The sequence below is a fragment of the Manis pentadactyla genome, chromosome 7 (genome assembly GCF_030020395.1).
Source record: "Manis pentadactyla isolate mManPen7 chromosome 7, mManPen7.hap1, whole genome shotgun sequence".
Taxonomy (NCBI): Eukaryota; Metazoa; Chordata; class Mammalia; order Pholidota; family Manidae; genus Manis; species Manis pentadactyla.
The window spans coordinates 120,279,356-120,291,386 of record NC_080025.1 but is presented as its reverse complement, the minus strand read 5'-3'; the positions used below and the strand labels follow the sequence as shown (position 1 = coordinate 120,291,386).

Genomic DNA, 12,031 nt, shown 5'->3' with positions numbered 1-12,031 from the left:
TGTAATGAGATCTCCTCCACTACAATATTGATTCATAGCTTCTGATGATCATTTATCAGGATTATTATAGCAGTAACTACAGCTCTGTTTTCTTACCTGTAATTGGGGATATTAATCCCAATTTATTAACACTCAGGTAGAGGATCTGATCCAGCTAAACTGGAAGAGAGTGCTTTGCTAGTTTTCAGGCATCTGAAAAGTGCTAGTCGCAGTGGTTTTCAAACTTCAATGCAGATGAGAAAGAATTTGGGAACTTTGAAAAATTGGATGTCGAGGCCACATCTGAAGAGATTTCAATTTAATTGGTGCAGGTTATTGCATGAGCATTAGGATTTTTCCAAAGCTCCTAAGTGATTCTCGTGTATAGCAGTTTTGAGAGTCACTGAACTAGCATACTAGTTAGAGAGTTATGATTCTGGAATTAGAATGGAGACTGATTTGACTAGAGTTGTAACACTGAGCAACTTCTTTAACTTCTCTTGGTTCCATATTCCTTATTTACTAAAAAGTAGGGGGGACATGCGTATTTCTCAAGTTTTATTACTCTAGGGCCCTTAAAAGTTTATGAATTATGAAAAGGCATTTAACTGCTTTCTGGAAATAAAAGAGGATCTCTGTTTATTGATTTGGGAATTATGTGCACTCTTTTTGTCAGTTTTAATGGCAGTCACAGACTCCCCCAGTGTGGGGGTATTTCTCTCTCTCAAAGGAATGTGTGGTACCAGCAGCATTCAGAAGGTGGGCTGTTTGAGCAGTCTGTGCTTAGAACTGGTGTACACCCTGACTGGAGCAGAAACTGACAGAAGATAACAGTGGGTTTCTTTGCTCTTCTCCATGTTCCAGAAGATGCGCTGTTGCCAGAGTTAGAGTCATCTGATGGATAACTGCACGTTTTTCTTGGTATTTTGTGTGGATGGCTATCTTTGTGCTCTTCTGGGCTTGCTGCCTTACAATTGGCTTAGTGACTTGCTTGCCAAGACTTTTCCTAACCTTAACCTGGAACACTCCGTGTCTCTTTTAGTCTTGATTTTACTTCTACCCAAATGAGAGTGTGTATCTTGTCACTCTGGTCATACAGCAACTGACCCTAGACAGATGATGATGGACACAAGCCTCCAATTCCCTTTTTTTTCTCTGAAGAACTTTAAAGAGAACTCTCATTTTTAGGTTTTCTGGAAAATATTGCTTGTATTTCAGAGTATTCATACTTGTTAGTGAAGTGGTACTTGACATACAATATGCACAAAAATTAACATAGAAATGTGGACTATTATGAGGCATAAAACATCAACATTTTACATGGAGAATATGATTGAGTGATTTAAGTGTGAAACTTCTGAACTTCCAAAAGGGAAGGTACTTTTGGAAGGATCGTCTCCTATTATTTTAATTCTTCCTGAATTACTAGTTTCAAAAAAATTCAGAGACCCATCGTGATGCAAGCAATTCAAGACAAATCACCCACTTAAAACTCAAATAATCTTATTGGGGGGAAATTTTGGTGACTTTGGGTCACTCGTGAAAGAGTTAAATTATTCTTTTTCCTATCCTGGATGTCAGACCTGGACACATTTACTCTGGGGTTTATGTAAATGATATTATGTGCAAGGGGGAACAAAACCGGATTTTGTTGCTTTTTAAATCAGGGAGGGCACCAAAGCGATAAGAAGGATCATTAGGGCACCATGTTAGTGGCAAATCACAGGAGGTGGTTCCACAAAGGTTGTGAAAACTAGTTTCTCATTGCAGGAATTGGGTTGGGCCATTCCTCCACCCCCCTTCTCAAACACAAATATTTTCATATAATAAAAGCCAGTTTCCCTATGGTTATAAACCCAACCTCCCTGAACCTGACACCACCATTTTAAAGAGGTTTACTGCGTAGACTTTCCCAAAGTCTCTAGGCTTTAACTCCTTCTGGGCTGTGTCTGTGGAGGTGAGGCGTCCCTTCGGGGGCTCGTGTCGGGTGAAGGAACAAGAAACACCCACCAGGATCCAACCCGGCAGCCGGCGGCCGGAGCATGCGCTGAGAGTTTGTGCAGCTGGCCCTGGCCGCCGCCGCTGCCTCGAGTCCGGACTTGGCAAGGACTTGGGAGGGACAGCGGCGCTGGGAGGTGGCTTAGCAGAGACTTTCCAGCAACTGCTGCCCAGGACTCTTTTTTTTTTTCTTTCTTTTTCCCAGGAGGCGGCGACGGCGGCGGCGGGGAGAGAGGAAGAGAAGGAAGCGTCTCCAGCTGGAGCCAGTGCAGCCCCGGGGCTCACCGGGAGGAGCGCCCCTGCCCCGATGAGCCCCCGCCGTGCGTCCCCGACTGTCCCCCGGCTGGAGTGGGGCACGCAGTCCAGCGCCGACGGTGAGTGGCCGCGTGTCTCGCGTCTTTCCTGCGCGCGTCCCGCCAGCCCGCCGGCGGCTGCCCTGGGCGCTGTGTGCTAAACTACTTAGAGGCTGTCTCTGGGGCTCCCGGCGCCCTGCCGGGGGCGCGCGGACGCGGTGGCGGGGCGGTGACCGCGCTCTGCTTTGTGCTCCTCGGGCAGCTCCGAGCGCGGGGTCGCGGCAGCGGCCGGGGCCGGGGGAGGGGGACGTGAATGAGTAACTCGGCGTCTGCACAGCTGCACCGGCCCTAATTCCCCGGCGCCCCTCCCCGCCCCCGGTCCCAGGCTAATCCATCATTCCGGGGCCGAAACATCATTTCTCACGTTCTCCCAAAGAAACCCTGGTCGCGGGCAGAGTCCCAGCTCGGCGCTGCGCCCCCTCCAGTGCCCCGCATCCACACGCGAGCTGCGGGATGGGGTTGGGGGTGGGGGTCCAGGAACTGTCCTAAAAAGAGGGGCTCGCCGGCGGCGCCTGTGACGTCTCCCGGGGGAGTGTGGTTTCTGACCTTCGGGACAGTTCCGAGCTGAGCTGTCCCCGAGGAGGGGCGTGGACTGAGGGAGGCGTTAAAGAGCGTCTCATCAGAATGCAGAGGACAGCGCTGCGTGTCCCCTGAGAACTGGAGTTCGCTGTGCGCCTCCATTCATCCGGGGAGTCAATCTTTTCTCTTCTCAAGCAGGTGATATCTGAAGCCGGTTTGCTACTTCTGGGAGTTTAGGTTACCATTATAACTGTAACAAATGATTTTCGATGAAGCGATGTCTCGAATGAACTAGGCTTGGGACCAGATTCCGGACCCAGCTGAGGGCTGGCGGAGGAGGGATGAGCTGGGGGTGCGCAGCGCAGTGGTGAGAAGTCCGGGTTCTTCTCTCCCCCTGCAGATCGCCGCTGCTTTGCCCGTGGGGGTAGGATGTGGTGAAAGGATGGGTCTTCTTCTTTCCCGGGCTCACAATGGCCAGAGAAGATTCCGTGAAGTGCCTACGCTGCTTGCTCTACGCCCTCAATCTGCTCTTTTGGGTAAGTCAAACAGTTCCACTGCACCAACAGGTGGGGACGGCTGGACTCGGTTTCCTGCAGCCACCGTGTAATGCGCCAAAGGGCATGGCTGAACATTAATTAATTACATGGGATCAAACCCTCTGATTTTCAGAGAAAATTTGACCTTAAAATGCCTTTGATTTAGCTCGTTCCATTTGTAATAACAAAAAAGAAATCCACTCCTACAAGTGGCGGTAAAATTAGACTTCAACTTAATCTAGGGATATAAATAAATGCACGTGCTTGTAGATAAAGAAAATTATGACGAACTACTTAGGAAACTGCTTGTGTTCAGGAATTTCAGATAAATGTGCAAGCTGTAAATTGTTTCCTCACTTCTTCGTAGCCTATACTATCTGGTTGAGGCAAGCAGCCTTACTATTTTTGTAGGAATTCATATCCAGATATCCTATAAAGAGACTGGAGTAGTTCTTCTGGAAGATCCCATACAGCCTGAAAAGGTGTTTCTCATATACTATTTCTAAACTGGCCAAATTTTAAGGATTTTTGTGTATGCTTTTGGAAAATCCCATAACCATTTAAGGAAATAAAATACATAAGATTTAACAAGCTCATGGAAATCTTTGTGCTCTATGAGCTAATGACTTTTTAATGTTTTGCACCCAGGCATAAATTTTCATGATGTGTTATTAATAATCACATTATTATTTATAAAACTTATGAAGAAAATATAAAATTAAAACTTTGAATATTCCTTAGGGATGGCTCCATTTTAAGGTGACAAATTAAGCCTTACTTCAGTGAGTAATGTGAAATATATCTAAACTGGCATCATTTTTTTCCTCAACATGAGAAATAAAGTATTGAGTAGTTAAATGCACCACTTGGAAATGTAAAATCAGTAATTGATCGCAGTTTTAAATTCTAAAAAAGTACATTTTAAAGCCTGGTAATTAATTACCTGCTTAGTTAATAGGTATTAAGATTTCAAACTTTGTTTCTTTAAAATGTGTAGTAATTCTCACTCTATTTACTAGTCTTTCACTTTTCCAATTTATGCTTTTAAATTATAGAATCATCGTATTTTTATAACTAAGGGGGATTTAAAGATTACCTGGTTGAACTTCCTTACTTTGTGGATGAAAAAAGTAAGTGTAGGTTAGTGACTTGCCAAAGGTCGAATAGCCCAATGGTGACAGTGCCAGGAGCAGAACTCAGCGTTCTTGCCCCTAGGCAGTGCCTCCACATGGACAATTACTGAGTTCTGAACCTTGCAGTGTTTCTTAATAATCTGTATTTTGTAGAGGAAAAAACCCAAATCATTTAACAAAAATATTGCTCTTCTGAGTAATGAATTTGCTTAAAACACCTATTCCTTGAACAACTTCAGTGCTATGTCCCCAAAGAATAGAAAATATTCTTTCTTAGTTGTTATCTTGTGTTTCAGCTTTCTCATTTTCTGTGTTGGTGTTCTGATTTATTTATTTATCGAGATTGCTTCCTTCTTTCTCTGGCCCTTCTCTTCTCTCAGTATCAATCCCCTCTGTCAAAATAGTCCATGGTAACCACCTAGTGTGCATCCCTCTGTATTTTCCCTTGTTAAGTACAAAGATAGATTTATTTATACCTGTGTACATGTTGTTTTTAGTAGAATTTTTCTCTAAATTTTATATATTCTTTTATATTTTTCTGTTTTTTTTAAAGCACCTTCCTTTCTTGTCTTGGCTAAGGTTTCTTTCTCCATATGGACTTCAGATTATTTTGTATAATTAAAAATAGCTGTTGAGATTTTTGTTGGAATTGTATGACAGGTATATGCTAACTTTGGGGAAATTGGCATTCTTTCCATGTTGAAGCAATACTTATGGGTCCTATATTTCCTTACTGAGTCAAAAGTAGTTTTCAGCCTTGTGCCAGGCACACTCTTGGGCATCTTCACACTCCTCTCTCATCTGATTCTCATAGCAGTCCTGGAAAATAGGTTTTTTTTTTTTTTTTAGGTAAAGAAAAGTTGCTCAGAGAACTTCTGTAATTTGCTAATAAGGATCAGAACAGAGAGTCAAATTCCAATTTTCTTTTTTCTCCAAGTAGGAAATTATGCTACTGGGAATGGTAGTGAATTTATTTGCAATGGAGAACTAAACATCCCCGGTAGGAAGGGATTAGCTGTCCACCTGCTCATTCCAAGTCCTCTAAAGCAGTGCTAGTCCAATGCCATGTGCATAGGAATCACCTGGGCATCTTGTTACAGGGCAGATTCTGATCCAGCATGTCTGGGTGGAGCCTGAGCATCTGCATTTCTAAAAAGCTCCTCCATGATGCTCATACTGATGATCCCAGTGCCTCTCCTCAAGGAGCAAGGCTTTAGTCCTCGCTTTGACTTCACGCTGGAATTACAAGCAGAACAAACCAGTGGCATATGAGCCCCACTTCTGAAGCCAGCCTTCACCTCTTGGGTAGAGAGAGGGGATTGTTCTTACCTCTACTTTTGAAAGATTGAGAAACCTGCCTTCCTTACCTAAGAGATCAAAAGCTGTACCTTTTATTCTCCACTTTAGATATTTTTTTCCAATCTATTTGTATTATATTGGTACCCTTTCCCCTTCCCTACCCCAGAAGGGTTTTAGAGAAAAGCAAAATAAAGAGGACCTATACAATTTTGTTTTGCTGTTCTGGGAGTTGAAAACCTGAGTGATTTTTTTTTTTTTAAGTAAAAAAGGACACTCTGAATACTCAGTTTTTTAAAGTGTGAGGCACAGGCATGTCTAAGAGGAAGCAATCCACAGCACATTCAAGATCACAAATGCAATACCTTTTCTTCAATGCCGTGGACCAGTGACCTTGATTTGCCATCTGTTGAGTGGCTCTTCCATGCTTTGAAGAAGCATGAGCCTGGTGCTGCTGGACTGGGGGTGGCAAGCAGATACTGGACCTTCTAGGTTTGTCGTGAGTGTTGTGGGTTTGTAATGCGAACGGGCACATGAGACATGGTCCGTGAGTAAACTGCCCCAGGAACTCCTTTCAGGCCATGATTCTCATTCTGGTTATGATCGAGCAAGGATATGGGTGATTTTCACTTCATATTTATCACATGTTAGTATTTGAATGACATGTTATTTGAGTAAATGAAAGCTTTCCTTCATTTTGAAGAAATTGTGGCTTTATGATATGAGTGTTTGCCATTCTTAGGTGATAATTTTCTGCTTCTACAAGTATGGATAAAAAATATGGTTCTCTTTGGATGTTTCTGAAATTGATGAACACTGGCATTCATCAAATATGTTTACTATTTTGTTAAAGTATAATATCCCATCTGTAGCTTTTAACTCCCATTTCTCACCAGCAGATAAGAGCCATTGTTTTTCATTTACCACTACCGAAGATAGTAGCAGTGAAGAAGAACTACTCTGATGAAATATGAAAAGAAACTTATAAAAGAAATCCTAAAAGGTGGACAGGAAATCTAGTTCACCTTTTTGGAATATATGTGAGGTATGAAAAAACAGAAGGCTCAATGTTCTGTTTCTTTTTCTCTAGCCATTTGTAATGAACTGTTAGGTGCTTGACCCATGCAGACCCTAAAGAGATTCTTGGCAGGTGAACATTGGCATGCACACGGTATCTATAGAGTCATACAAAAATATGACTTTTTAAATTGATACTCTCAACTTTGTACTATGAAAGGCATTCAAGTTTCCTTTAATTCTAACTAAGGAAAAGTGGAGAGCTCTCTGACAAATGTTAGTGCTTTTCAAAAATAAACTTTAAGTAAACTTTATTATCAGGGGCAAAGCTGATAAACTTTTCTTATACAGTGTGGCCCAGCTGAGCAACTGTATGGTTGTTAAGCAAGGCCTTTTGAAGAGCAAGGCATTTTGGATGAGTCTTGGGGGCATACCTCTGCTACAGACAGGAGCAGTAGGCCCCTCACTCATCTGTCCCCACTCAGAATAAGCATGAACTGGGGCACTGGGAGACTGGACTTGGAGCTTCCTGCTGTTAGACTGCATAGAAACTGCAGTGTAGAATGAGACATTCCATCCTTTTACGGCATCGCCTATAGGGTGACCATAACATCTGTCATGGAAATCAAGACAATTCTGAGAGTAAAGTGGAGAGGGTATCTCTACTAAAAATTATGCCAGGACAGCAGAGGCTTAAAGCAGGTCAAAGAAGGATATATGGTCACTCCTTCTCCAGGGCAACATGATCTATAAAACCTCTTAGTCAGAACAGCTCCAGGGTACTAATGATTTATTATCTCTAATTAACAGATGTTCATGCATAAATGATACAAGTAACCTCTAGAAGTCATTTCAGCTATTATTTACATTGCCCTTTTTTTTTTTTTTTACAACACTTGAAAATAGTGTCTTCTATTTGTTCTCTTTTCTGCTGCTCATCTCCTGATAGAAGGTGAACTGAGAAGGTATAAACTGCCCAAAAATGCAGAGGGGAGCAGGCATGGGAGCATGAAACAGACCTGTCACTGGGAAGTACTGACACTGGACTGCCAGCCTCCAAATAATCAAGAATTGTTTACCTTTACATTTCAATAGCTAACTATTTGAATTCTTCTATTTTTTTTTTTAATGAAAGGGAATTTTAAAAGCATTTAGTTCCATTTCTCCATTTTTGACATGAGCAAAGAGAGGTCCTGAAAGTTGAATTACTCCTCCAAGTTCCCTGTCTCTCTTCTGCATTCTATTCTTTGCTAACAGATTTGGCATAAAAAGAAGAGTTCAGGTAGGTGGTTTTAGACATCTGAACAGAAATGATTGGTGTCACTGTCATCTTATATGAGACTATATATCATGTATGGCAGACAGCTGAAGGTTAAAAGTCTGTTTTTTGACTGTGACCATATTATTAGGCAGAAACTATAGGTATACATTTCATAATAAGGTTAGGGAATGTGCATTCACATAAAAAACTCTTATTTAGAAAACAACTTGGTTCAATACTTATTTTTACATAATTAGATTTAAGCAAAACTAGAATATATCTTCCAACACAGCAAGTTTCATGTTTATAAATATTTGTTGAGAGCTAGCATTTTCTAAATGTTTTTCAAGACAGAAGTGGCAAATATCTTGCTAAGTAAGGTGTTAAATGTATTTCTCTAACATTTGTTTTATTTTCTAAATATTTCCTCCAACTACAAATAATATTTTACATTATTGGAGAAAATGTAAGGAGCTATAACATAGTTACACATGATCACTGTAATGCAATGTGCCTAATAACTAATCATCATGAATGACATTTAAATAATTATTTTAATTTTGGAAATTACTAGACAATACCATTATTAGGAAGGACTTCTGAATTCCTTGTATAATTTGTGCTTCTAGATTTAATAACATCAGGATTGGTTACTGAGGTGACCTCATCTCATTTTAACTTAGTTTCTTGCTATAGTATGCAATGTATTTGTGGTCACTATGATGATTTTCTCAATCATTCTTTTAGAATGAAACTGTTCTCAGACATTTAATGTGGCTGGAAATAATGTCATAATAAAAGGTAATTTATTCTCAGAGTTGGTTGTTTACTGTGAGATAAAGCTTTGTGTTGATATGATTTATTTTGAGTAATGTTCTGTGCACAGATACTTGGGTAATAGATACTTGGGTAACAACTGCCAAAAACAGTAGGGCTAAGGAGAACACAAAAGTCTGTAGTTCAAAGGACTTTTGAGAACGCTGAAGCCAGCTTCCAATCTGATATATAAGTCTTTGATCTTATAATTCAGCAAGCATCTCTCTACTGGAAAACTCCCAGTGATAGAAAGCTTAGTTCTTCTTAAAGCATCTGCTGAAGTTCTTCAACAGTTTAATTATCTAGCAGGTTGAAATCATCTTCCTTTAATTTATTTTTTCATTCATTCATCCAATATATCTCAGGCCTCACTACCGGGCCTGAGACTCTGTTATATGCTGGGGCTGTACACAGTCTGTGTCCTGTAGCAGGGTGTGATGGGTGGGTAAAAATAGGAAACAATAGATAATGGCTCTATGAGGTCTGTCCAAGAACTCTGACTCCGGGTAAGGGGGGAATTGGGAGAAAATCTGTACATGCTAGCTGACAGTTGAGCTGGTCTTTAAGGATAAGGTTGCCCTGCTCTGAGGACAGAACGGCTGGGGCAGAGGGCATGCCAGGCAGAGGGAACTGCATGGGTGAGACTTAGAGGCTTGGGCAGAGCTGCATGAGCCCTCATGGAGAAGGCGAACAGGTTTTTTTCTTGCCCAGGTACAGAATGTGTGTGGGAAGGAACGGGCCGGAAACAGATTGAAGAGACAGGCTCAGAGGTGACTGAGGAGGGCCTGTGTGCCCTGTTCAAGAGTTTAAACTTTATTCTCCAGGGGAGAGTTGTGGGAAGTGGGTGGGAGAAGCTGTAAGGGGCAGCTGTGAGAGCTTTTAAGCCAAAGATCTGGATCTGTGGTTTATAAAGCTTACTGAAGCCTCCATCTGGGGTGGGACCTGTGAGCTGGAGAGTTCTATTGTAAGTTGACTAATTGCCTCACAAGAGCTTGAGGGCCTGAACTAGCCAGAAGTGGCAGGAAAGTGGGGAAACCCACCAGCGGTGTCAGGAACAGTCTGGAGGACTTGAAAATAAGTAGATATGGGACTGAGGAGGAGGGAGAGGTTCCACCTGACCACCAAGTTGCCACTTATGTGACTGAAGTGTTGATTATACCGTTTACTGAGACAGGCAACAGTGGGAGGGACAAGCAGGTTTCGAGAGGAATGGTGATGAGTTCAGTTTTAGGGATGTCAAGATGGAGAATGGCCGTGGATGTGCAGTAGGTACCTGTCAGAGCTTCCTGCCTCATCCATTTGTCAGACCTTCCAATATCTGAAGATTCCATTTCTGAACTGATTTAGGTCTGGTCTTGTCTTTTGAATTGAGAACTGATAAGAGAAAGCCCTGTGGTCAAGTGACTTGAGATAGTTAATTGGTCATATATATGAGATCCTACTCTGTTTTTTCATCAGATAAATATTCTATAAAATCAGACTTCTTATTATTGCAACATTTTATATGTGAGGAAATTAGAAAAGACTGACACATCCAGAGTCATCCAGCTCTAAAAAGGAGCAGAGCTGGAATTCAAACCATGGCTTTTTGATTCAGTGGCTTCTCATTGTCATTTTGGTCAGGACCATATACCTTAGAATTACCTCTAAGACTGTGTGATCTGGACCCTGCCTGGTTTTCCATTCTTACCACATGCCAATTTTCCTACCTTGACCAAATCATGTTGCCTTTTACCCTGAGACCTTCGCTGTTCGTTCTGACTAGAAGTTTCTTTTCGACCTTCCTCTCCCTAGTGAACTTGATGATTATTCTTCAGATTTCAGCTCTCAGAGAAGATCCTTTGACCCCATGGAACAGGTCAGTCACCTATTCCATCTACAACTAAAGGAGCTGTAGCACGTCATACCATTTGAAGAATGACCTCAAAACCCATGTACCTAACCATTCTACCATATTAGAAATGTTCTGGAATGTGCTATTTAAGAGAAATACACCTTTTTTTTAAATACATGGAAGAACTGTGTATATGGCAACTACTGATAATATATTACACAAAATTAAGAATCCAGTAATTCACTGACACCTGTCTCAGAGCTATTATATTGAAAAGCCTCTAAATAGCCTGTAAGAAATTAGAAGATGGAGAAACCAAGATCAGTTAGTACTTTAAAGAATGAATGGTAAAGAAGGAGGAGAATTATTTATGGCTGCAAAAGAATTTGAAGTAATTTGAGGTAAACTTAAGAATTTGAGGTAATAAAATGGCACACTGATATTTTTCCTGTCCCCCCATGGAACTTACAAGCTGTTTGAAGACCCACATACAGCCAAGGAAAACATAACCTCAGATTTAATAAAGTAGTCCATTGTTCCCTGCTAGTCCTGGGTGTTTTAATAGGCACTGTATTATTTAGGTATGGTAAGGGCAACGGATCAGGAGACGACTGCCATTGAAAAAATAATGTATTATATTCTTCGGTTCCAAAAGGGAGTACATATCTTGTCAGGGCAGGTCAAGAGGGGCAGCACTGGGATCCATCTCAAGGCAGAGAGAGAGGGTGTGGCTGGGCAAGAACTTTCATTGTGGCTTCTCCCAGAAGGAACGGAGAAGACAGGGTAGGTAGGTTTTGGATTAGCTAGTCTGAATAATTTCAGCAGCCTCTGGAGTATAGGGGCTGTCCCTAGTTGTCTGGCACCTGGACCTTGGATTGACTAGGGCAGGTATGGAGTGGGCAGAGCGAGAAATAGTAAAGGAAGTGGCTGGGGGTGTGGCCTCCAGGTTGGTTGTTTTGTATTTGAGAAGGAAAAGCAGATGCCTGGGGAGAAGGACTCTTCCCAGGGTGGGTGGAGGGCATGCAGCCAAGACAAGGTGACTCAGGCATATTATCACCTTGTCCAGACCAAGCTGTGTCCAGCATAGGCATACAGAACAGATGTTAAAGTGGTAAGTGTATGGAACCTAGAAGCGTGGTTAATACACTGTGGCTGACCCACTGGATAACTATCAAGGCTTACAATCTGTTCTTCATTCCCAAAAGAAATGATTGTAGTAAAAATTTTCCTAATTCTTCTCTGAACTATGGTCCCAGGATTCTCAACCTGTTTTAGGCCAAGGATGCCTA

At 41.9% G+C, this 12,031-nt stretch overlaps 1 protein-coding gene across 6 annotated transcripts in view; it reads left to right on the top strand.

Annotated features, from left to right (window-relative positions):
* The first annotated feature begins 1,821 nt into the window (after positions 1–1,821).
* The window catches only part of TSPAN12 (tetraspanin 12), a 67,967-nt gene continuing 57,757 nt past the window's right edge, over positions 1,822–12,031 (top strand). For 2 of the 6 annotated variants that reach the window (XM_036905672.2, XM_036905668.2), the window contains exons 1-3: positions 1,822–1,936; positions 2,183–2,351; positions 3,250–3,385. In XM_036905672.2, the coding sequence (XP_036761567.2) occupies positions 3,320–3,385 (66 nt within the window). In that variant the 5' untranslated portion in view covers positions 1,822–1,936; positions 2,183–2,351; positions 3,250–3,319. Of the gene's footprint in view, positions 1,937–2,090; positions 2,352–2,914; positions 3,048–3,245; positions 3,386–6,710; positions 6,860–12,031 lie in introns of those variants that run through there. The other 4 variants (XM_057504703.1, XM_036905667.2, XM_036905669.2 and 1 more) reach the window with 4 other exon arrangements.